The sequence below is a fragment of the Podarcis vaucheri genome, assembly GCF_965113315.1.
Source record: "Podarcis vaucheri genome assembly, chromosome: 9".
Taxonomy (NCBI): Eukaryota; Metazoa; Chordata; class Lepidosauria; order Squamata; family Lacertidae; genus Podarcis; species Podarcis vaucheri.
The window spans coordinates 38,381,891-38,409,039 of NC_138767.1; the positions used below are offsets into that span (position 1 = coordinate 38,381,891).

The 27,149-nt window shown below is 43.1% G+C and overlaps 1 protein-coding gene across 5 annotated transcripts in view; it reads right to left on the reverse strand.

Annotated features, from left to right (window-relative positions):
* The window catches only part of ZNF827 (zinc finger protein 827), a 124,244-nt gene extending 98,031 nt beyond the window's left edge, over positions 1-26,213 (reverse strand). For 2 of the 5 annotated variants that reach the window (XM_082237546.1, XM_082237548.1), the window contains exon 1: positions 25,856-26,051. In XM_082237546.1, coding sequence (XP_082093672.1) covers positions 25,856-25,898 — 43 coding nt within the window. In that variant the 5' untranslated portion in view covers positions 25,899-26,051. Of the gene's footprint in view, positions 1-12,241; positions 12,478-25,855 lie in introns of those variants that run through there. The other 3 variants (XM_082237547.1, XM_082237545.1, XM_082237544.1) reach the window with 3 other exon arrangements.
* Positions 26,214-27,149: the final 936 nt, after the last annotated feature.

Consider the following 27,149-nt stretch of genomic DNA (forward strand, 5'->3'; position numbering starts at 1 on the left):
AGATTCACTGAAGCTAGGACCTTGGGCATGCACAGGTTGTGCCACTGAACTCTGTGTGGCTTCCTAAACCAACGTGTGGGGAATTGCTGAATGGGTGGTTCTATCATGTGACAAGAGGAAGCAATGCCCAACCCTATGATTCTATTATTAGCAAATCAGTTCCAAGAATACCTCGCAAAAATAAACAAGGAAGTCTCTAAAGAAACACAGGCCAACAACTTGGTTCATTTCTTCATCTGAAAGGATGCCTTTCTACTTGATATATACCACTATCTCCTTTAGCAATCCAAGCTAACTTTCACATAGCCAACGTATTATTGGTCACACACACACACACACACACACACACACACACACACACTTCTAAGGCTGATAGATCAGCCAATTATCTGCTTCCCAGAATTTTATTTGTCTTCTGTTTTTATCTGTACATTATCAATACCTATTACAAGAAGATATCGTTTTAAATTATCAAGACAGTCTTAAATTACCAGGACAGGCTCAATGCAATTACAATTGGCTTATTAGGAAAAACATTATAAAAATAAATCTGTACCTTTATATTAGAACGCTTACTCATAAGAAATTTATTTTCCATTACCAGAAGAATGCTGTTGTTTTGTAGGGAGTCTGTAAGTAGTTGATATTATTCTATAGTCCTGGTACACCAGGTTGCCATTGCCAATGTAATCATAAGAACTGCAGTTGCAGAAACTGTAGTTGCAGAAGCTAAAACTAACACTCATTACACTTGGGCCGTGTCCTTGGACAATGCACCGCCATCCACCCATCACATCACTGCACACCTATACTATGCTCCCTTTCTACACAGTGAATACTTTCCTGACTTCCCTCAATGGGAAATACTTCTACAACCTTTGAGTGTGGGCACCTGCATTTCTAATTTTTTGACAATGTGCATCGCCAAAGAAGAGGACAAAAAAAAAAAAAAGGTGCAGCAGATGTGCATAAAATTTGCAGCTGCCGATTAATATGCAGAAATTCACATTTAAAAGGACTATGCTCTAAATAGAAATAACAGTATATTTCACCATAGCAGGGAAGAATGTGTGGCAAAGTGCTGCCAACTGTTGATGAGCAGTTTCAGGGTTCCTGATCTCCCCTTTTCTGTTTCATTATCTTTAAGCTGGACAGACCAGGCAGCCCTTCAAACAGAGGATTCCTTCAAAGAGAGAGCTGTCCTCTGCAAAGTAGGACATGTGGCAACTCTACAGCCTGTTGGATAACAGGATTGCTACACCAGCACCCAGTTATTTGCTAAATCTCACCCCTTGTATAACCAACTGATCACTGCTCTCTGCAAGAAAGGGCATCATCCTCCTTATCAGGAGGTCTCTTCCACGCTGTGCCAGAATCTGTGGCAGCAGCACCTACTTTTTAGAAGTCCTTCCTGTTGCATATCAGTCAGGCACTACTTTTATTGTCTCTTTGGCACCTGTTGAATACTTTCTTCTTGTGGTGTGTCTCTGTTTTCCCCAACTGCTGAGTAGTCATTGATTGCACAAAAAGGTTCATTTGTTCACAGTAGCCCACATGCCCACACCACCAAAGCACCCACTTTCATGCTTCTAGTTCTTTAGATGTGGGGGGCAGAATGAGGAAAGCCCTCTGATAAGACCCATGCTGCCCCTTCATGGGGTTACATACTTCTAGTGGTATGTCATGGCTGACTGCAGAGCAAAGCCCTAGTCACGTGTTGGTCACATGAAATGTTAATGTGTGAATAAAGGGAAGTGGAAAGCCCTGCATGTGACATTGTACATCTTACACTCTCACTCCTTAACTCAGTATGTTTGGTGAAGGTTGGAAGAGGGAGCTAGCTGTACTCATGTAGGGGATCCATTAGCACAAGTTGGTGTAGGAGCAATGCTGCCATGCCCAGCCAACAAAACTTAAGGGATGGAATCATACTCTGAGTTGTGTGTGGCCTTGCCTTCATCAGCACTAATTATGTACAGGCAACTTACAGGAATGCACACACCACTACAGTATGTCCTCAAGGAGACAGAAAATACCACAAAACAGCGTGAGTTCTCTTTGGCGTATCTAGAATCACATGAGTCTCAACTTCAAAGAAAAATAGATATTTTTCCCCTCTTGGGAAAATGGCTAGAATCCATATGTTCTAGCTTTATCTCCAAGAATGTATCCTTTAAAGTTTATATCTGTTTTATGGGTGGGCAGTGAAACTGGAGCACAGTGTTGCAAGGTTTGATTACCTGACCACTTGAACTAAAAGAATATTGATCTTCCACAAAAAAGAAGTATACCTCTCTCTTTTTTAAAAAAATTGATGCGTTTTAGAATAATTTCATTTTGTCATGAAGCTGGCAAAAAGTTTTCATTGGGGAAAATAAAATAAAAATCAACATAAAAAACCACTTGTATGAACTAAACAGCTGTTTGTGGTCTCTAGTTAGGCACTATTATGTCGTGCCAACATCATTCTTATTTTATCTTAAGACTGTTTTGCCTCTAAAATCCATGCAACTTACTATAAAATGCATAGAAGTAGAACTGGTTTTGAAAAGAAGAGGCAAAAGGTACTGAGTAATGATTTGTGGCTCCCCATAGCTCAGGTGACAGAGCATGAGACTCTCAATCAAGCCCCATGGCGAGCAAAAAAGACTCCTGCAATGCAAAGGGGCCACACCTTGCAGCAGCTTGTATTCAGCCTGCAATGTCTGGCTGTGGTCTGCAATCCAAGGATAGCTGGGTTGCCTGTCTTTGGGTAAATACTGCTCTTCCTGGAGCCGACACTTTTTGTTGTTTTGCCAGCACAAATAAAAATGCTTTACCATGCTTCTTTGGATACTGAAGCTCTTGTTTTCATGGGTCTATCGAATAGAAAGCTCTGTTAAAATGAGGATAAACTCTAAAGCATGCCTCTAAGATAGAACCAGCACTCAAAAGAAGTCAATGCAATCAGGAAGGGGCTCTGAATTGATTTTAACATTCCTACATATGTAATAATAGTGAGCTCCTTCTCTGAGTGTAGATGCTTATGTCACCCAAATGGCCCTTTCCATGCACAAGAGGCTCAGCAGGCTCACAGTTATCCTAAGGTTTGCAAGAGCACACACATACCTTTTTTGGGGGGAGGTGGAAATCAGAGGAGAAAAAACAAAACTGCCAAATGAGAAAGGGCTTCAGTGGCCAAATAATGCAAGACTGACTTTTAAGGCAAAGAAAGAGAACACTACAGTAGGTGGTAAGGAAAGGAATGGGGGAATTCTGGAAAAAGACATGGCTTGAACAAAAGCCTTCTAAACGACAACATTCTGTTGCAGGTCCTGTGAATACTACGGTGTCCACATTTTGGAAGCTGGGGAACCAATATGGTTTCCTTTCCTTGCAGGTATCAATAAAAGCAATTTAAAGTACCCTAGCTATCACTTTCAAAAACACAAACATATGGAGTGTTGGCAGTTTCTATTAAAGGCTTAGGCATCAGATAAAGGCAGAAGTAATAAAGGGAGTTTTAGGAGTCAGGGTATCACTTCTGCATTCTTTTCTGCCCTCAACCCCCCCCCCTTGCGCTGGACTCTCTTGTTTTGCCCACCAATTGCTCCAAACTGTTCTGTGAGTTTCAATGTTACTTCCCCAATCCCAGAAACAAAAGGAAAGAATACTTTTCAAATTCTGCAATGCTGTTCACATACACTCTGCAGTACAATAATATAATTGATTAGGCTTATGCATATTTTTTTTGCAAAATGTCTTCCTATTTCAGAATTCGGAATATTAGTAATATTTAGGTCACAGTTCTAGGCCCTCTGGCCACGTTCCAGTGAGGTAAGGTACACCCACACTAAAAGCTTTCTGGACATTTCCTTTTCTGCAGCTAACAGCAAACCACAAGGCAATTTTTAAACTCAAGGAAATTTAAAAGTGGATTTGGGGTTTTGGCAAAAGATTTGCCGAACAGGAAGCAGCTAGGAAAAAATGTCTGTTGCAGGCACACATCTGGTATGCATGAGCCTGCGGATCACTAACTCACCCATCCTGGACTACAAATCAGTGGCTCACAACTGTTAGGATTTGGTTGTGGACCATCAAGGTAATGGCAGCAGATGTAGAAGACATTATTTCTGTGAAGAGGTCATGTTGAGTAACTGGTCATAGGAATGAGCATATTCATTGGAATGACCTATTCATTGCTGAATGTACTTGTGTTCAGAGAACCTGTGTTGGTACTGCATCTTCACTGGGTTCCAAGTTATTATTATTTATTAAATTTGTATACCGCCCTTCATCCGAAGATCCCAAGGCAGCTCACAACAGAAAAGTACAAAATGAGAAAACAATTTATCATCATCAATCTTTATTATGGTCCAGAGACCCAACAAATCATTACAAAACAATACACAATTCATACAGCCTACTTCCAGGTTAAACAAGCATTTTGTTTAGACTATAGGGCTCATTTGATCTTGCAACCACCGATAAAAACTTTGCCACTGCTAATGTTCTAACATTTGTCCGGTCTTCCAGTAGGAACCTGACAACATAGATCTTGACGGTTACCACGCGTACAAAATCAAGGCCTCTAAACCACTTGGAAGGGGACGACCGAGGGGGGGCCTAGTAACTCTGGTTTCCACTCAACTGGCGTCACAGGTTATACTGGGCGCTCAGTTTTTGAGCAGCTGGCGCTGGGGATCACTTTGCACCTGGAATCCAAGAGTATCATTCTTGTTTCAGCTTATATCCCACCATATACAGTGCAAACACAGATCGAGAGCACATGGCGTAAATTTCATAGTTTCCTTTATTCCCTACAAATTAAGTACCCCGGATCGCCATTTTACCTAATGGGAGATATGAATGCCAGAATAGGCTCAAATGATGATATATTGGAAATAAAATTCCCAATATTAAGAGATCTTAAAGAAAATAGTGCCCTCTTTCTAAACCCTCCCCCTCGTAGACATTCGAAAGATTGTCAAATCAACTATGCAGGTTTTTGCCTTGCTTTTTTTTTTACAATTTATCATAAAGCAACAATGTAGAACAGTGAAATTGTGTTGACCATTGTTGACCATTAGTACTGCCTTCTTCCACAAAGTGGCCAACTTAGATGTCTCTGGGAAGCCCAAAAGCAGGATGTGAAGACAACAGCTTTCTTCTTATGTTATTTCTCAACCATTTGTATTCAGAGGCATTCTGCTACTGAACTTGGAAATAAGACTTTATACCATCATGACTAGCAGTCACTGATAGCCTGATCCACTATGAACTTGTCTCATCCTTTTTTAATCTAAGTTGGTGCTATTACTACATCTAGCAAATTCCATAACTATGCACTGTGTGAAGAAGTCTTTCCTTCTGCCTTCACTGCATGCTTCCCGATTCTAGTTTTATGAGAGAGGGAGAAACTTCTCTATTCACTTTCCCCACGCCATGTCTACATGATTATATAAACCTTGGTCCCCCCCCTTACTCACCTCCCTCCCCCTAAATTGTCCTGTTTCCAGATCAGCAATATTCTTGTTGAGACTAGGCAGTGGTATAATAGCATTATGACCCTGGCAGTTTTTTTTCCAATTGCTTTCCTAGCAATGGATAGTCCTGATCAATGACAAAATAGACAGGTCTTCTGATTGTAAAAAAAAAGTAAGAAATTAAGTATGTTATATGAAACTACTAAACATATCTAAAAACAAAAAAAGGTTTAAAGTTTATGCTTAGTTGTTCGTTCATTCAATTTATACCTCACTCCATTTCAAGAGCTGTGAATGACAACCATGTTGTCATATGGAGAAGAAAAACTTACGATGGGGCAAAACTTTTGTCTAAGCTGTTTCACAATTCTTAATGATGCTTACAGTGCTTACATCAGAGGTCAGGCAGAAAAAAAATACGATTTCACTTCTGTGTCGGCAGTACTCAAACATTAACAGGTGACATAAGAGCACAGGCACAGCAGATCTAACAAAGCTGATTTATTGTTGCTTTCAATTGCTTTGTGCCTAGTTTTGTGAGTTGTAATGTTCACGGCTATATTTAGTATGCACTGCGCACCTGATTGACCACTTACAATGCATATGTGAGATCTCTCTCTCCTGCTCACTCGATGTACTTCAAATATGGCACTGTTCCCAGGGGTTCAGGGAAAAGGTTTCCAGTTGTCTTTCTGCCTTTAGTTTGCAAGCATACTCCTATTCCCATAAATGTCAGAGAAATCTACCTTTTAATAATTCTGATGGCCATATCACAACTTATATTTCACTGTATTAGCAATACTTCCCCAAAAGGTATGATGATACAAAGTCAAAAGGGAAGGTTTGAGATTTTTGTTTTGCTGGGCTGTGTTTTCTTCACCAAAGACAGCTGCTTTCTCAGCCCCTGAGAGGATTGCTTGGGGTTAACAAGCAGAGTCAAACAAGAGAGGATTAGGAAGCTACTAGTACTTCTAGGCTAATGCACTAAAACAGAACACTCCATGTGGAATAGGCATTGCTCACTCTTAGACATGTCCTTTCAAGGCACTGCCCCAGCTTATGACCCATGACAGAGTCAAAGGTCATATAATCAACGTATGGAGGTTGAATAAGAGGCCTTCCTGAACCTCTCCCCGCTTTTTTGAAACCATGAAAGGCATGAGAAAATTGAGATTTTGAGAGCGTATCTAAAAACTGACATAGAGGAACTCCTATTTCACAATACAATTTCTCTGCAGTATATTGCAAAACAGAAAGAATCCATTGGTTTCTGTGGCCTTCTAGAGATAGAACATATTTAGCCATAATAAATGTTAGTCTTTGAAGAATCATGAGATTCCAACCAGGCTTCCTACCTAGAAAAAGTATACATTTTGTGTTGTATCAGATCTGCATGATTTGTGTCCCATGAATCCAGCCCATCAACCAATATTATATGTAGGACCTGCTTTGATAATCCCTGTTTTTTCAATCCACGGCATGCAGCAAAACAGGTTTATTTAGGTGCTTCTTGATTGTTTAGGCCTATAATCAATTGATCCCTCTTAGATGAAGCAAACCTAACATACCACAGAAATGGAGCAGTTAAACTAGATAACAGTAAAACATTATGGATGTAACTTCTAAAGCAGGAATGGGAAACATGTGGTCCTCCAGATATTGTTGGACAACAAGTCCCATCATGCCTGACATGTGAAGCACCAATGAACTCAAAGAAGGAGATTTATGCTGGCCGTTTGGAAAGAAAAGTAGCCCTTGGATAGTTGATAGACTGTGAAAAAGGCCCTTGAAATGAAGGAAGGCATCAAATTGTGCTGACGCTGCGCCAGGCCTACTGCTGAACTGATAAAACGTAAAAGTCTGGACTGTTGCACTTGTAACTTAGTTCTTTTATCTGCCAATTGGTTGAGCATGAGAATCTTAATCTCAGGGTCATGGGTTTGAGCAAAAAGATTCCTATGTTGCAAGGAGCTGGACGAGATGACACTTGTGGTCCCTTCCAGTTCTATGATTCTCATGCAGGTTTCTCTGTTCACATGACCCACTTAATCAACTGTGATCCCTGGCACCCACCAGGGTTAGTACAGAGATTACTAACAATGAAATAGCTTCAGCAATCACCTTCAATGCTGGCCATACCTATTGCCAATGATTTGTAAATTTATTACAGTTGTGACAGTGATGCAATTTCAGACATAAAACTGGGCAAGGACTGTATTATATGTGGAAATGGACCACTAACTGAACATACCCCAAAGTTCTGCTGGTGAAACTGAACAGGACAATCGAGACAAGCTGTTGCAACAACCTATTCTGATGCCAGAGGCATATACTGGAAATAGCCCAAGCTGGACCAACTGGATCAATCACTTTGAATGAGCTGCACACATAAATAACTGGAACGATGCCACCAAATTTGATTTCCTTGGCCTTCTACTACAAGGCAAAGCCCAGGAGATATTTGAAGGACTAACATAAGGGGTCTGGGAACCTACACTTCTGTCAGGAATGCTTTATATCAATCACTGGACAGAACAACAGAACCTGAGTGGAACTGAATAGCTCTTGGTAAGAGGAAAGTGGAGGAAAAGAAATCTGTCCAAGGTTTTGGATATACCCTGGCTAAGATGGCAGCATGAGGAACCTGCTGACCTGAGATCAAATTGTGGCTCATAGTTCTGAGAAGGAACTCAGAATAGTTCTACTTAAGAAGAAACTAAAGGGGTTACAAGAAGATACAAAGTTAGAACAAGACACAGAAGCAGCTGACAACAAGCTCCAACAAGACAAATGTGTGAGACCAAAACACGATGTTCAGGTACATGGAAGACATAGGGCTCAAATCTCAAAGAACTCTTTGAAGGCATGACAGCAATGCTGTGCGACATCAGTGAACTGAAAGCAGCAAGGGAACCACAGAGTCTCAAAAAGAACGAGTGAGACAAGGCCACTAGGATAAAGCATGTGCCACTACAAGCAGGAAAGAATTACAGCGGCAGCCATGTTGGAACTGTGGCAGAACAAGTCATTTTAAACATGAGCGCCCACTGCAACATAATTGAAAGATGCCAGGAAACTTTCCAGGGTGGGAATTATGGGCCAAACTCCCACCTAGAAATCAGTAACCCCACAATGTATCTTACAGGCCAGTGAGAGCAGGCCAAAATACTACGTTGTTACAAAAATGGACGGACTTCCATGTAATATTTTGATCGCTTCTGTAGCACAAGCTATCCTTGTACATTCACAATTCTGGAAAAGGACAACGAAAGGATGGTGGCAGAAACAGAAGCCTTTCCAGGGGCGATTCAAGTTCTAAACCAGACCAAGCTCAGAATCATAGAAATATCAGAGGTACCCTCATCATGGGCACACGTCTACCTTGTGGAAGTTCAGTCACAGAAGACACATCTGGGAAGTCCTAGTGGAGACAGATTCCTTTAAAATATGATGCCTTAGACAAGGCCTCTACATTATAAAGTATAGAATGTCTGTCACTACAAAGAGGGTAAAGCAGAGATGATAAAGTTTCTGTGGAGAAGACAGTGACACTGTCCCCATGAAGTGAATAGTTATACTTAGGATGAAAGAAAACCTCAGAAAAGGGAAAACATGCCAGACCCCATATTGCTAGGCCAACATGAGATTCTGATTGTGTGAACCACAGCCAAGAATCAGTTAGTCTGAGTCCCAGTGCAAGTGGCCAATGTGACAAGAGCCTCAAATGTGTATCAAGACATGAAGCTGTGATCATTTCATATGGACGTGGTGGTTTATGAATATTAGGCCTTTGAGGTATTGGCAGTACAGCCAGACACTGCTATCACGCCAAGGCAGGAACACCAAGATAACCCTCATAGGAAGACAAAGAACAGGTAGCACATAGTACACTTTGTGCAGGGGCTGAGGCTGAAATAAGAGTGTGTGTCATAAAAACAATAGCAAGCAGTGAGAGGAGCTGTTGAAAGATTACAGTGATAGTTTTTCCAAAAGGGATGATGACCTGGGATGTACTGGGTTGACAAATGCCTGATCAAGGCAGGAGATACAAGGCCTGTGAGACTGGGGTAGTAGAGGATACGAGTATATTATCAGGCAGATTTCAGTCAGCAACTGCAGCAGATGATGGAACCAAGAAACATCCATTAAGTCCCCGAGCTGCAGGAGAAGTCTTGGTAAGGAACAAAGATGGGAGAATTCAAATATATGTATGGATTTTCAACAGCTAAGCAATATTACTGTGAAAGAGGCCTATCCTCTCCCAATGATTGCCCTGTGGAAGGTCTGGAATGGGATGTTTTTAATGCATTTCTTTCCTCCTGGTTTTAATGTATAGATGTGGCGTTTATTTGGTTGTAAGTCGCTTTGGGTTGCCCTGGGCAAGATAAAGCAACTGACCAATTTAATAAATTAAAAACACACAAATAAACCATTATCAACCTAATCAGTGAAGTGCTGAACCAGACAGAATTTTGATCTAACTCCAGCAAAGTTATTCTTATATTCCATGCATTTGTGGGTGGCACTCTGACCCACTGTGATGTGTTCTATTGGATTGGATCACACTCTAGACCTGCTTGGAAGTGCCTGTTTCTTCTCTACCCTGGATTTGGCCAATGGTGACTGGCAAACAGAGGTACATCCTAATGACCGACCCAAGACAGCATTCACCATGAAGCACAATTTAATGCTTTGCCCTTTGGACTCTGCAGTGCTCCAGTTATGTTTCAAAGATTAATGGAAGTTGTCTTGGCAGACCTACAGGGCACATATCGTCTGGCTTACCTTGATGACATAATTGTCATTGGAATATATTTTGAAGAACATCTGCAGAAAATGAGAGCAATACTAGAGAATCTTTGTCAAGCTAACTTAAAGGTGAAACCAGCAAAATATAATTTGTTCTGTGATGAAGCACCTAGACCAAGATGCAATAGGAACAGACTCTGACAAAGCAACTAGAAGCAACCCAGTCTCAGCCAACATCACACTCAGTTGCTGAGAAACAGAGTTTTGCTGATCTACTTGCATACTATAGAAGATTTATTGCTAACTTTGGCACTGTTGCCCAGCCATTACACAAATTGTCAGACAAGGGGCAAAAGTTCTAGGGGACCACAGCCAGCCAAGAAGTGTTCCTAGAGTTAAAGCAAAGGCTCATGTCTGCACCAATTCTGCCTTACCCAGACCTCCAGCTAACATTTATCCTGGATACAGACGCCAGTGTCAGGTATTGCTGTGGTCCAACTAGCACAGTACGATGCTGATATGAAGGGAGTGGTTGCATATGCTAGGAAGGTGCCCATCAAAGTGGAAAGGAACTACCTCACTACAAAGAAAGACCCACTAGTTGTAGTGATATTTACTAAGCATTTTTGTTTCCTCTTGGTAAAATAATGCCTGCTAAGGGCAGTTCGCAATTCACTTTGATGGCTTCATAACTTCTACGGGCCACAGGGACAGTTGCTGTGCTGGCTTGAGCACCTGGCTCTGTTCCAGTTCCAGTACCAGATTGCACATCACCGAGGAAAACAACACACAAATTCTGATGCTCTGTCAGGCATTGATAATCCCAACAAGAACTCTGAGGCTGAGAGATAACATGTTGATAATTTAATCGTAACTCTGACACGAGAAGGAACCACTGCTGAAAATGAAGCAGGAATCTTGCTAGAACCACCACCTTCAAAGAAGTCCAAGTCTTGTATCTAGTGTCATGACTGACTCCTTAAGCACTGCTGGGCTCAGGTGTGCAGTGGCAAGCTGAGACAGACAAAGGAGAAGAACAGAAGGATGACATGGTGGGAGTTGAGACAAGGCGAACAGAGGCTGGGAGCTGAGGTAGGTGTTTTCCTCTTCCAGGATATGGCTGCTCTGGATGGGAAGACAGGACTCCCACAAACAAACTCTACTAGCCTGGATGGTCCACAACTGTTAAGGATGGGGTGAAATCATAAAATACATGCAATCCTTGTAATCACAAAACTACAGTCTTACCTTGGGTTAAGAACTTAATTCGTTCTGGAGGTCTGTTCCTAACCTGAAACTGTTCTTAACCTGAGGTACCACTTTAGCTAATGGGGCCTCCCACTGCCGCCACATGATTTGTGTTCTCATCCTGAAGCAAAGTTCTTAACCCGAGGTACTATTTCTGGGTTAGTGGAGTCTGTAACCTGAGGTACCACTGTACTTCTGTTATAGCCATAGCTCCCACAGTGATCAAACAAGCAAGTAGTCCTCTAGAGCAAGTCTCAATAAATATTCTGGGATAGCAGATCATTGTCTAAGTGGGCAGAGACACACTTTCTGCCTGACTAAGAAGCTCGAATAGTCTCTAAAGTATTTGTAGAACTGCTGGTTTGCCACTATGGTAATCCTCTGGAGCAGGGGTCGGCAACCTGTAGCCCATGAGGGTCGTTTAAACGGCCCACGAGCTGCCCCTGAACCGAGCCATCCACTCGGCGAGCCCCCACGCGCTGTGCTAAACAGGTGCAGCGCGGAGCAGGGACTCGCTTCCGTGGCACCAGAAATCGCATCTGCACATGCACAGACGCCGAAAACCATGTCTGCGCAGTCACAGACGCCAAAATCTGATAAAACCCCCACCCTCCCATCCCACTATATATAAGGGTCTAGTGACTTCTGTTTCAGTGTATCTGAAGAAGTGTGCATGAACACGAAAGCTTATAACCAGAACAAACTTAGTTGGTCTCTAAGGTGCTACAATATTTTTTTAAAATCTATTTTGACTGCGTTAGACCAACACGGCTACCTACCTGAATCTAGGTGAACGCGGTTCATGTTCTCCTTACTCCTGTCTCACTTATCAAGGGTGAAATTTTGAATCATGTGTATTCTACAAGAACTGCAACGTACTTGAGATAAGGAAAACCTGCACCATGCCCTACCATTCAGATGGGCTACCAGAACACTTGAATCTCTCACTGACAGCTATGTTGTTATCTTTTGTGCAGAACTGGGACAGAATGCTCCCCTATGTCATGATGGCCTACAGATCTATTGTGCAGTCATCCACGTGCCACATACCATATATAGTAATGTTTGGAAATGAGACTACTTTCCCCATAGAATTGTTGAATGGAGCAGATGTACCGGTAAAATATACAAACCCTACGCATATTTACTGAATTAGTTGATATTTTTAGCACTGTAAGCCCAGCAGTGAAGCTCCATCAGCATAAAGTCACACAGAGGCAAAAGGAGCACTATAATCGTGCATAGAAAGGGAGGGAGTGTCTGAGGCAAGAACCAGAGAAAGTGGAAACATCTAGCTGTTACGTTGCAGCAAAAATACAGAGGTTCATACACAAAAGTTTAGCAGAGTGTCAACCATTGCCAGTTCTAGGTGGGCATAGCTTTGTCCTATACTAAAATGGACTCAAACCATACCAGGGCCCTGATCCTGCAGAACAACAGGTTAACAGCTTGCCACAAATGGCTTCATAAATAAATTTATCTCACTGACAAAACCAGTTCTCAGGATGCAAAGAAGTTAAGACATCAGTGTCTTATACTCATGCACAAACTTTGTAGATGGCACAGATTCAGAAGACGACACCATACCTTGCAAAGTCAATGAATCAAGGGAGTGAGTTCCATAGAAAGGAGGATACGGCTACATCTGAAGTGGAACCATCAATGCAGGAGAATAAGCAACTGGTTCAGGATTCTTTAGGGCCCACGAGACAAATAGAACTAAACAATTGCAGCAAGAGCACAGAGCACCCTGATGAGTTGAGGACTATCATTTGGATTAGCTGGATGTAAGAATTAGACTCCCCACCTCCCAAAAGGGTGGGTAATGTAATGTAATGGGACTGTGGAGCATTGGGAACACCTGTAGCTCTGACCTAAGAAGGGTTGACTTGCTGGAAAAGGGACGGCAAGAGGCAGACAGAAACAGAAAAGGAACAACAGCCTAGGAGTGTGTCTGAGAGGGCTGATGAAGCACCAGTGGGGACTCACGAGGTGGAGAAGATTCTTAGAAGGAAATTGTTGCTAGATAAAGTGACTCTGTATGAAAGGCCCTTGAAAAAAGGCAAGTCTGCTGTTAGATGGATACACAGCAGCCTGGGCTGCTGCACATTTAACCAAATTATTGTATGCCACCCCCTGGAGGTGGCTGCAAATTTCCCTGTTATCCATGAAATCAAGTTATTTCGTAACTACATGTCACTGTGAGTGCCAGTACCCAACAGGACAGGTACACAAACAAACTAACACCGAAGGGCCTTCAGCACCTGCTTCCAGCCCTGATTATACCTACACACTAAAGGTAAAGGGACCCCTGACCATTAGGTCCAGTCGTGACCGACTCTGGGGTTGCGGTGCTCATCTCGTTTTATTGGCCGAGGGAGCCGGCGTACAGCTTCCGGGTCATGTGGCCAGCATGACTAAGCCGCTTCTGGCAAACCAGAGCAGCACACGGAAACACCGTTTACCTTCCCGCCAGAGTGGTACCTATTTATCTACTTGTACTCTGACGTGCTTTCGAACTGCTAGGTTGGCAGGAGCAGGGACCGAGCAACGGGAGCTCACCCTGTCGCGGGGATTCGAACTGCCGGCCTTCTGATCGGCAAGCCCTAGGCTCTGTGGTTTAACCCACAGCACCACCTGCGTCCCTACACACTACTGATGTGTAAATTCATTAGACTACCAATGTACAGCAAGGAGCCTTGGTTGGAAGACACTGATCCCAAATTTGCATTGAATATGGCAGCTTGTGGCTCCACCCTGGCTCCGATATAAATCCATGTATATGACGTCAGAACAAAAAGTGCTCCTGGGAGTGTTCACTATAATTATTTTTAAAATGTTCATTTTAAATGGTGAAACCTGGTTCATTCATAGTTGGACAGACTTAGAGTAAACCTATTGAAATTGAACAGCCATAAAACATAACTTTTGGCCCATTGATTTCTTGGTTCTACTTGAAGCATTGCTAGGTCTGGTTTCAACTGTCTACTTCTGCTTTTATGCTGTGATTGTTGTTTTATGATATTCTAATTTAATACTGCATCTACTATTTTATGTTTGCAAGCCACCAAGATTAATGTTATTGGGCAGCTTCTATAAAACCTATAAATAAATCTAAGCCCATATCTGGCTTCAGAGTGCTGGACAACAGGATCCCAGCAAAATTAGATGGTTGTCCTCTTTATCTCCATCTGTGGCAAACAACATGAAGAATGGGCAAACAGCATCATATACTACACAATTTTTCTTTAAAAGAACCAAGCCTAAAAGTTTTATATCAATATTTAAATGGTCATGAGGCAGCAAAACTTAATTCAAATCTTTACAGACTAGCAGTATCATCTGCACAGAACCATTCCATTTAGATTCTGAATGTGTGCAGTACTTTGAAATAGAGAACACAGAGGTCTTATATCAAGGTCTTATACCAAGGCCTTATACCTTGGTATAAAAAGGCCTTGGTACCTTGGTCTTATACCAAGGCCATATTCACACAATAAATTCAAAGCACTATGATACCACTTTATAAACAGTCATGGCTTCCTCCAAAGAATTCTGAGAGATGTAGTTCATTATGGGTGATGAGAATTGTTAGGAGACCCTAATTCCTTTTCCAGAGCTATAATTCCCAGAGTGGTTTAACAATCAATATCTCTTCACAAGGAACATGCAATTGTAGTTCAGGGAGGGGACTGGGGTCTCCTTCAACACCCTTAAACTACAACTCCCAGAATTATTTGGGTCAAGTCATGACCTTTTAAAATGGTATCATACTGCTTTAAATGTATGGCTGTGAATGTGGCCCAAGTCAGAACTTTGGTCCAACCGGCAGAAGCTCGCCAGGATTTGAGACTGGAAACTTTCCCAGCCCTACCTGGAGCTGCCATGTAGTTTGGACCTTTTACACGTGTATGCATGCATAGGAACCAACTCCTAGGAGCCGAGGTTCCTTTGCCCACCCCCAATAAAACATTAAAATGGTGTGTGTGCACTGCATCCTGTGATTGATTATGCGGGGCAGGGCTTACCTGCCTCCCCACAAAATTTTATTCAAGTTGGCACCCCAGTTGCATGTACTCTAGTATTGAGCTATGGATGTTTCCCCATTGGCATCATTAACATCTAATTTACAATCCGAGGATGAAAATACAAATCTATATTTCAGAGAGAGAAAATGCCCAACTGTCACGCATCATGTAATGTTTGAAATCTGTGTGCGCGCACTATTTTCTTATATACTGTCTATACTGTACAATCTTTTTCCTTTAAAAAAACACACACAACAATTACAGCTACAGCATTTGATTTACAGTATCTTGCTCAACAAACCACGCAACAGAAAGTGGTCACACTGGAAACCAGACCCAGCATCATTATTTACAAAGTAAGTGAAGAGTTTGACATCACATGGCTTTACAAAGCCTTATGCTACAAGCCCTTTTGCCTTCCAAAAAGTCCTCATTTGTAGGTCATGCTCTCATTATCTAGTTCTGGGATCTGTTTTGATTCAATTACAGAAAATTACTAATAGTTTATTCCGAACTGACCAGCTCTTCCTAACCCTTCTGTTTTATATCTGTTCTTAATCCCTTCTCCCACTCCTGCCTTTGACATGCCAGGGAGGGAACTACATTTACAAATTGGTGATGATTTTGTCATTCATTCAAATAATACATTCTGTTCTGTTTCCCTGGACACAGTTGTTCCTCTTATTGGGGTTGTTTATAGAGTCAGCACTTGAACTTTACCTCAATTTGCATCTCTACCATATCCCAAACGCCATTCAAAGGAAAATAGGTGTGTATTTGAAATCAATGGGCATTTTACATTACCAAGCCCTTGTTAATCAGAAATGACTATATGGCTTTGGACAGACATATAATTTCTAACAAAAGAGTGGAAGATATGGGTTTGAGCTACCTCAAAGTACTTTATTTATGTAGCCACAATAATCAAAAGGAAGTTGAGGGTTGAGAAAATAAGGGTCAATAGTTTTAGGTAATTTAAGGCACAACATCCACTGTTTGCACTAAAAAGGGGGAGGAGAGAAATTCACGAAACTCAATCAGTGACTGCGATAGTAATGGAATTATTAACTCAATCACACTTAGACTAACAATTTTCTCTGCATGGATCTTCTTATCAGAAATTAACTGTATCATGACTTACTACAACAGTTAAATAATGAAAATAACATACAGATATTCCCCTTGTACACCTTCATACCTCTCAGCAAGGTTCTCAAAACTATTAAGAACTGGCACAAGCTAAACTTGGGGCAAATGAAAGTAACTTTGTGGTTGTGGATGAAGATTCAGCTGACATAAGGAGTCTTTAGGAAATTCCCAATAAGCAAATTTGTTTGAAAGAAAGATGGGGCTTCTCAAAAAGTAGGTAGTGGTTTCTACGTGCTTCGGGTGGGAGTCTCTAGGCAAACAGAAGTATAGAAGTTTGTAAATTACAAGGAAGAAACCCGTTTTTAAAAGAAATCAAAACTACCTAAGAAGGGGTTAGGGAGAGGAGGGGATTGGTTTGCTCAAACCCATTAACAGCCTGTAGGGGTCATACTGGAGTGCAAGTAAAAAACCTGAACTGTTTTGATCTGTTTTATGGTTCTCTTTTGCAGGCTATCTTGAAGATCTAGCTCAATAATTTTTTTTTGAAAATCATCAAAAAAATCCTCTTCCTGCACCAATATAAAGGTGTACCCTAAATGGGGTGGGCTGCAGGCCCCACTTGTATTATATTTCAATAGTATGCAGTATGCATTAATCCAAAAATAAAAGTGTCAAAAATGCAAGCTCAATTCCCTCCTGGTTTCTGGGATGATGTACAAGAATCCAGGGGTTCCCCAGAGGCTTTGTCATTGTAGGTTGTAATGTTTATGCCCAGCAGCCTCCTGCATCAACATGGTATAATGATATTATCACGCCGTGTACACAAGGCTTCTGTGTGTGAGATGCAGACTAAGACATCAAGGAAGGTTTGGGACTTGTGTCAGGGATCCCAACACATCTAGAAGGCCTCAGTTCCGCAGCAATTCCATCACGGGCAACACCATAAATCTATCACCTAATTATTTCTGAAATTTCATCTCTAATTGATGATATAGTGTTTGTATGGCATTGTTGCCTCACTGCTGGGGCTTTGTACGCACCATTAATCAAAACAAGAAAATCTTTCAAGTACATTAGAAGCCCTTTATTTTTTTATTTCTTGTGCTCAATCTTCTATATAACAATTTTATATATATTAGTGAGACACGCATGGGTACTGACTCTTTATACTAATTATATGCTTTTAAAAATAATTACACACATTCCTTTGGATTGATATATTTGTTTCCCTCCTTTGACTATTGTCGATTACGGGGGGTAGTCTTGCTACAGGTTTGCTTTGTGAGCTCCCTAATTTCACTTACCGGTACATGTTCTCAATATCCTACAGTAATTATAATGGTTACAAATAATTATACATGAGCGATAAACCCTTTGCAGTAGTAAAGGATACCATTCATACAGCACTCATATGCTTTCCCTACCTCTGAACCACTCAGAAAGAGAGAGAGAGAGGTCATGAAAAATCTCTAAGCAGTTTACATAAAATATATACGCCACAAGTTTTATCATCCCTACCCCAAAAGTAAGGTATACAACGTTTTAACCAAAGTCTGAACACAGCCACTTCACCAAGTGCATATAAACTCTGCACAGAATGACCAAATATCCCCAGTGGTATTGAAAGAGCACTTGTAGTATTCTTTTTTTCAATGCTCCTACCAAGTATTTGTAAAGTACTTTCATTTATCACTCCAAAGACTTGTATGTATTATCTTAACAAGGCTCCTGTAAGATAGCTCAGAAAGAATTGAAAGTACAGTACTGAAACCTGGTGCCATAAGCATATGCATGTAATGAAACCTGGGACCCAAACAATTTTAGGATTGTTTATGACTCACAGCTACTCAATTTGCCTTTGTATTAGATTCAATTATTATAATTTTCTCTATATTCCTAACACACAACTAGGCTGCAAAAATGATATGGCTGCTTTATGATGCGTGTTGAATTCTATGCTGGTCTCTTTCAGTTTTTGTGCAGGCTTTTACAGATTTTAAGTATTTTGAATTTTGGATGTTTTAAAAGTTTTTAACATGTAAGCAGTATTTGGTGGTGGTGATTTTTATACCTGTACACTGCATTGTGAAGAGTTTTTTACCTGAAAAGCAGTTTATACATTTATTAAGTAAACAAACAGTTCCAAATTTACTGATGGGGACTAACACAGAAATATCATGGCCTGTCAAAGGTTAGCCTGTGAGTTAATGGCTGAGAAACAAAGTAAGATCTTCAATCTCAAAACTTGTTCTTTTAATTATTGAGCCATCAGAACACAAACTGACACCTTCAGTATGGATACTACCAGAGAGATATGAATATCAAAGAGGAACGTAAGATTCCTATTCTGAGGCAGAAAAAATGGCCTATTAAACTAAGTACTGTCCACTCTGAGCTCTCCATGGTCTCAGATCAAGGTCTTTTTCAGCACTGCTACCTGAGCTCCTTTCCCAACTGGAGACTTGGAATTTCCACACATAAAACACCAAAGAGTTGCCTTCTTGACTTAGGACTCAATTGCAAATGGTTTGTCCCTAAGGCAATAATTTCACATTATACTCTATTTCATCTTGTTACACCTGTGGTGACCTTGTCCACAGCTGAACAACTGAACAATTAAATGCACAGTACATAACCCCCATGTGGCCAGGCTCCTCCTCCGGCTAAGATTGAGGCCACATGGTTAAGATCATCTTTTTATATTATGAAGTCCCTAAACTGATGGGAGGGTGGGGCAAGATTTTGGTTTCACGAACTAGCCTTCTGAATGTTCTGAGTCATGGTTAGAGAATAATGTAGCATTTGCTGCTTTGGCCTAATTTTTCTAGTGTTCCTAAGGACATGGTAAATGTAATCTCAACATGGATCACAAGACCAATTCATCATCCCCAAATCCCCTGAAATGTCAGATAAATGGATTTTGTGAATTTGACCTGGTAGCACCCATGTCCTGCTGTGGTAAATTACAAATACAGTGGTACCTCGGGTTAAGTACTTAATTCATTCCAGAGGTCCGTTCTTAACCTGAAACTTAATTCATTCCAGAGGTCCGTTCTTAACCTGAAGCACCACTTTAGCTAATGGGGCCTCCCACTGCCGCCGCGCCGCCGGAGCATGATTTCTGTTCTCATCCTGAAGCAAAGTTCTTAATCCGAGGTAATATTTCAGAGTTAGCGGAGTCTATAACCTGAAGCGTATGTAACCTGAGGTACCACTGTATATGATGCACTCTGTGTGGATACTGGCTAGATTCATTATGACAATATTTCAGAATTTCCATTCTATCGTTTTTGCAGCATGATGTAGGTTTATTCAGCGTTAAGTCCCATAAACCAACGAGACTTACTCCTAATTAAGTATTCATAGTATTGCATCCTTAAACTGAGTGTCCTATTGTTGAAGTCATTACCGTAATAAAAACCTCCTTACAATTTTCCTTCCTTCTTCTGAGTAGGTTTTTACTCTCTGCCTAGCTGCCATTCCATCAAAACTATGTACAGTACTTTGTAGTCTCCATCTCCATTCCCCCAAACATCTTCCACGTACTCTTGGGAACACACATTTAATATTCTGCCCAGTGTTCTTATATCACATGCTGGGGTTCAACATAAGGAAATGGTAATACAGCTAAATAAAATAATAGGCAAGTGTATACATAAGAATTAGCATTATATTCTAAAGCAGGGATAAGGAACCTGTGGTCCTCCATAAGTTGTTGTGTTTCAACTTCCATCAGCCCCAACCAGCATTTCTTATGGTCAGGGATAACAGCAAGTATACATCTGGAGAGCCACAGGTTTCCCATGCCTGCTCTAGATACACAATCAATATAGAGTTCTTCTTTTTTTTTAATGACACATAGGCGTAGTGTTCTGGTATGTTGGTGAAATCCCCCCTCCCTCCCCCCAAAAAATAGCATTATCAATTGTCTTATTTCTTTAAAAGAATGTAGAAGACAGAATTAAAATACTGTAGAGATTTTGTAGAACTGAACGGTGAACTCCCCTAATAAATGAAAGGCATGGCAACATGTACAATCTTAACTGTACCACTGCTGTGTATTGATCAAAGTTGGAGGTGCAGGTGACTATTATGGGCTGAGGAACTTTTGAGGCTTCTGAAAGTGGCTCCCCACCCCCTCAGTTACTGCCAGTCAGCACCATAACTATATATATATATATATATATATATATATATATCCATAATTTTATTTGTATGCTGCCATGGATGTAGCGGGGGGGCAGCTCCCCCCATCAATAAAAACAATAATACTTCACTGAGGTTCGGCCTCTCCTAACAAAAGCCTGCCTGCCTAACATAAATCCTGACCATGCCCATGCCTTTCAGGCAGCTTACAACATGTAAAACATAATTACAAACATAACAATAGTAGTCACAAACAATGAACAAAACATACACAGCCAAATGAAACAATTTCCACATGAACTGGAAGATCTAAAAATAAAGGTACAAACAATGAACATCAACAACATCAACAAAAACCTCAAAACTATACCTCAACCCAGTGCTATTTTTCTAGAAAAAGAGGCGCCAGAACTCACCACAAACGCCTTCCTTGTTCTCTTACCACAACAATGGTGCCCACCTGAGAGTTGCCAGAACTGAGCTCTGGTGAGTTCTGGCTGAAAACAAGCCAGACTCTGTTCCACAGCACCAGCTTTTATAGCTGGAGTCAGTCAGGGCCCCACCCTCCCAGGCCTGCTAGGAAAGGACAGCAAGGCAGGGAGCAGGTCTTCCAGGATTCACAGCCAAGATGCTCTCTGGCCTTGATATCTTTCCTTTCCCATAAGGAGCATTGTTCTCTACCACCAGCCCTATTTTTCTTTCACAATAACTCTGTGAGGTAGGTAAAAGGGAGGAAGGGATGAGGCCACCAGGCCCCATTTGCACTCTGCATTTAAAGCACTATCACACCACTTTAAACAGTTGTGGCTTCCCACAAAGAATCCTGGGTACTGTAGTTTGTTATGAGCGCTGAGAGTTGTTATGAGGCCCCTGTTCCCCTCACAGTAGAGGTATCGGCTGTCAGACCACTCTGAGAACTGTAGAACTGTGAGAGGCACCTTTAACAAACTACAATTCCCAGGATTCTTTGGGGGAGGCCACAACTGTTTGCACCAGTATGATAGTGGACCTCATGGCAGTGTGGGGATTTGAACCTAGGTCTCCATGATCCTAGTTCAACACTCCAACCACTGCACCTCACCTGTTCTCAGGATGGCCCTGATGTACATAGGAAAGTGCTTACACAAACCTAACTGAGTCTTTGGGTCCTGTGGCCTTCTTGAAGTTATTTCTACAGTAATTATATTCTTGTTATTAAGTCCCTTTTTACATACTACGGTCTCCTCTTTTCCTATAATTAGGTTATTTTAACTATCATAACTGTCAAGTTTATCCTGTATATAACTTTTCTCTCAATGAATATAGTTAAAAATCAGATTCTATATCCCTGTTTTTCCCCAAGTTCCCAACAAGCAAATGGGCCTGCTGAAATTAACTTTTGTCATTTGCAGGGGGCAACCACAATCAGTAAGGGTAGACAATGCTATTTTTATTGCTCTGAAGTATCACAACTTTTCTGAGGTAAAACACTCAAGAAGAATAAGGTGACTAAGAAGCTAACAAAAGCCCAAACAGTGGAACAGTGGAAAAGGAGGGACTGTTATAAAACTACTTGTGAGTAAAGTCATATAATTATCACAGTGAAGTGCTCAGGGTTGAACTTAAAAGTAATCACATAGAAGCACATGGGCAAAGTTGGGAGTTGCAGCCCAATCCCAGACATATTTACTCAGAAGCAAGTCCTGCCAAGTTTACTGAGGCTTACTTTTAGGTAAGCAAGTTTAGGATTGTGGCCTTCATAACAAGCTCAGGACATGCGTAGCTACTACATTAGCACCCTGTTTTCTTACAGCAAGGCTGTTACTTGTTATGAAAGAATGCCAAAATATACAAGGCTCTCTTCAGAAAAAAGATCTTGCTTACACAGTGAACCAATGACAGTGCTACAAGATGTGGTGTGTGCTGCTGTATACTCCATTAAGATGCTATTAAGAATTAATAAGAGAACATGTAAGGACTTTCCTGCATAGCTGTATGGAAGGGAGGAGGGACAGAATTAATGTTGACACCTTATCATCCTAGCACTATAATGCCCTGCACTTTTCATACTGAACTACAGAAGGATTACGTTCTCTTAGAGGTGATACAATGCCTTGTACCCTTGTAGTCTCCACCAGACACAAACAGCATCACAAATTCTTGGTGTCAAATACATGTATTTTTATTCAAACGTCTCATAGGCTTTAATAGCAGGTTTGCTTTTCTTTGATCAAAAGTACACACAAGGCCTAAAGCACCGTCCATTTACAGTGGTGTAGTGCTACACACACACCCTTCCCCTCCAAGTCATACACATCAGAAAATCCTAAAAATACTTTAAAACTAAGCACCAACGCTTAAGAAATAGGGCACCACATTTTAAAAGCTGGAATTTTCACAGCCCTCTTCCCTGACAGGCCACAGCACCTTGTAATATAATAAACACTAACTTCCCCTACAAACAGCTACAGCGAATGGGTAATAAAACTTGCAATCATTTGGAGGGGAGAGGGGAAGAGAGACACACCAAGCCAACCCAAGTATAGCCACACAAGCAGCAAGGGAGATTCTTCCCTAGCGAGCTAAAATGGAGACAGAATTTCATCTCTGCCCTAGAGAAACAGACAGAAAGGGCAGCAGCACCAGGTCTAGGTCAAGGTCACTAGCGGGGCAGTCTGCAGCTGCTTGCATAGCTGTCTTCAACCGCATAGACAACACGCTTCCCAAAACTCTCAGTTCAGACTTTCAATGCACACATACACAACAGGCTCTTCCGTTGTGTGTGGTTTTTTTTAAAGAAGCCTCCACAAAACTCTCTGCGTGCTTTGAAAATGCCCATTTGGTCTTAAACTGCACTTCAATGAATTTTAGGGCTGGGCGAACTTTCAATCAGAAGCCCTCCGAGATTTAGACATATGAAAATACATAATTTAAAACTGAAAGGTTACTGACCTTGCCCCCACCCCACCACTCCCCCCCCCTTTTTGAAGCAAGTGACCAAAGAAAAGCAGTAGCAGTGGACGCAATTGTAGCCCTTTTAGACATTCAGGAAACTCAATTGTGCAACCTCTCTGAACTAGCTTTTTAGGATAGGGAAACCTCAATATTCCAAAACCGAATCCACTAACGCGAGGGCGATTAGACGGTGATGCGGGGTGTGTGTGCTTAGAACAGTGCCGGGAGGGGCCCAATAGGGCGCCCTTCTCCCTCGGCTTTGCGCGGCAAGAGAAAGGAGCAACGTTGGTGCGCGCGATCCCTCCGGTGCCATTGGTGTCTCCACCTCTGCTACGGTTCATGCGTGGCAGGCTGCTAGTGTGTGCTTGGGAGGGGAGGGAAGAAGGCAGAGAGAAAGGATGAGGGCGGGAAGAAAAGTGGGAGGGGGAGGTCAGTCCTCTCTCCAAGACCCTTCCCCTGATAAACTATCGGAAAATTATGTATCTGTGGAGAGAGGGAAGTAATCGATCGCGCTCTTTTGTCTGAGGCGAGAGGAAAGGCGGCGGGGGCCCCCACCCCGCACACAAAAACACGCGCAAGGCACACACGCCATCCGCGACAACCTTAGCCCTCTCTCCCTCTCCCTCCCTCCCCAGTGAACTTCAGGTGACCGACCATGGCTTTGACACATAAGCAGTTCAGCCCCGCCGACACTGAACCCGGGGGCAGAGCCAGGGAGGGGCCGGGCAAGCAAGCGGCGAGCAGAAGTGCCGGAGGCAGAGCGCAGGAAAATGACCCCTAAATCCACCCACGCCGCCCCCTCCGCCGCCGCCTTCCTTCCTCCTTTCTTTAGAGACACCAAGCCAACGCGAGGGCTCTTTTTTTTTTTTTAAGACAAGACGTATTATTTGTATGTGTGTGTCCCCACACACAACACACACTTTTATTTCCTCCTCTTTCCAAGAGCGCCCGATCGCTTCTTGCTACCACAGGGAACCAGAAGAAAAAGTTAACTGCTTTGCAAAGAATTGAGGAGGAGGAGGAAAAATCGGGGGGGGGGGAGCGGCGGGTTGGAGGTGGAAGAGGAAGAAGCGGGGTGGGAAAGGAGGGAGAGCGCGGGGTGAGCGGCTGTGTCAATGTGTGGTGTGTGCATTGCCTGCAGGCTGTGGGAGGAGGAGGAGGAGGAGGAGGGCACTTTCCCGAGTCCTTCCTGCGCTCTGCTGCTCTGGTCTGGGGCAGCGGCGGCGCTGAAGCCTCCGACTCGCCCAGGCTCCATCTGACCCTGCATTTTATTGCAGCCGCGAGGAGAAGCCCCGAGCTCGCTTGCCGCCGCCGCTCTGCAGGGACCTCGCATGCCACGATCTGCCTCCCGTGCCGTCCCCCACCCCCCAATATCATGCTCGCTTCTCCTCGGCGGCAGCGAAGCAGCAGCCCCGGATTCTCTCGTGTGTGTCTCTCTCGCTGTGTGTCCCCCCCCCAACGCCGCCGCCGCCACCCGCGCCGCTCCCTCCCTCGCCCTCCCCCGCCGCTCTTCGCCTCCTCCTCCCCGGCTCCGGGGCCGGCGAGCCCAGCCGCAACCTTTAGCCGGAGACGGACCTCGCGATTGATTCCGCGCAAGGCGCCAGCGAACCGCTTTCGTTTCCAATTGTGCAACTCCCCACCCCAATAAGAATAACAGTAATAATAATAAAAAGAAGCCTCTTCCTTCCCCCCCAACACATACACACACACACATACACACCCCAGCCATAAAGAGAGAAATCCATTCACACACAAATGCACAATCACAAGAAAGGGGAGGGAAGAGAGGACGAATAGAGCGAAGAAAGAGAGGGGAGGGAGGGAGAGGGGAGACACACACACACTCGCTCTCTCCGGCTCGCTCTCTCCCTCGCACACACACATACACACGCGCGCACACATGGAGGGGGAAAGAGGAAAAAAATTAAAAGGGCACAAGGCTGTTCATCACCAACATGGCTGCCTTAGCTCAGACCTAAAAGAGGAATAACCCAGGCTGTGTCTTTGTCAGTTTCACCTCTGTAACCCTAAACTAATGCACAAAACAACGGAGGAGGCTGCGGAGGGGAAGGAGGCAGGCAGAGACCGGGGGGTGGGGTGGGGGGAGAGAGAAAGAGAGAGGGGGCGAGGGAGAGAAGGAGAGAAGGGGGAAATGGGGGGGAGGGAGAGAGGGAGAGAAAAAAAAGGAGCACTTACGTGAAGAGAGGCGCTTGGGTTGCTCCTGCTTCCTCCTGGGCATTTTCCCCCCTTTTCACATTCTCCTCCTTGGTTTAATGGGGGATCAAATATATTTTTTTTAAAAAGCCCAAAAGTGGGGCAGAGGCAGGCACAAAGCAGGGGCAAAGGGTGGCTGCCCAGCAAGGGCTGGTTTTCTTCTCCTGGGCAATGTGGGTGGGGGGGTTGAGAAGCTGCTTTTCCTGGAGCCAAGGAGAAGAGCCCCCCCGCCTCGCCTCTCTCCCCTTTTTCTTGCCCTTCCTCCCCCACCTTTTCTCTCTCTCTCTTCTTCTCTCCCCCCTCCCCTCCCCTCCCCCGGTCGTGCACCTGGCTTGTCCCCGGTCGCAATATTCTTCAATAGAAATGGATCTAATGGGCGAGGGAGAGTGTGTGCTCATATGCGGTGTCAATAATGAGGGCTGGTGCGGCGGTGTCTATGGCTGCTCCCTGTGTGTCTCCAAGCCCCTAACTAACACTAATGCAGGGATCAAAGGGCAGCGGCGGCGGCAGCAGTGCTCACAGCTCACACACAGGCTGGAGAAGGAGAGAGAGGCAGAGAGGCAGAGAGAGGAGACGAGACACACACACACACACGCACACAAGGCAGAGCAAAGAGGAAGGTGCCCCCAGGCTCCTAGGCTGTACTTTACGCACACACCGAATCGCGAGCGCTCCTCGTAGCGAGGTTCAAGGGGGGACAAAGGCAGGCAAAGGGGGCAGCCCCAGCAGGATGCAGCCCCATTTTCCTCTCGAAGACGGAGGGGGTGGGCAGGGGAAGTTTGGAGTTCTCCACATTAGCCGCGTTGATTGTTAAAATAAAACAGGGTGTTCTTAAAATTAATACTAAAGGTCAAGTTGGCGCGATTGAGAGTGGTTTTTTATGGGTAGGTTGAGATGACCTTAGTAACGGCATTAAAAAATAATAATGTGTATTATTTGAGAGTTTAAAGAGGAACTCTTCTTTCCCCCCCCCGCGTCCCCCCCCCGTTGATTAAACTAGAGGGTGAAATGAATTTTTTTAAAAAAAAAAATCAAGTGGTGAGTAGCTGACTTGAATTATGGACAGTGTGCTATCCAAATGTGGAACACTTTAGGACGGCTTAAAACCGGGTTTGAGGGGCGAGGGAGAGGATCAGCATGAAAATCATAACTCCTTGATCTGGAGAATGGGAAGGGGAAGGGGGGAAGCAAGACTAGGTCACCCCTAATAGTTGGTTTTAACTGCTACATGATGCCCCTACAGGGCTCGCAGTCATCCTGACTTATGAATTTGTAC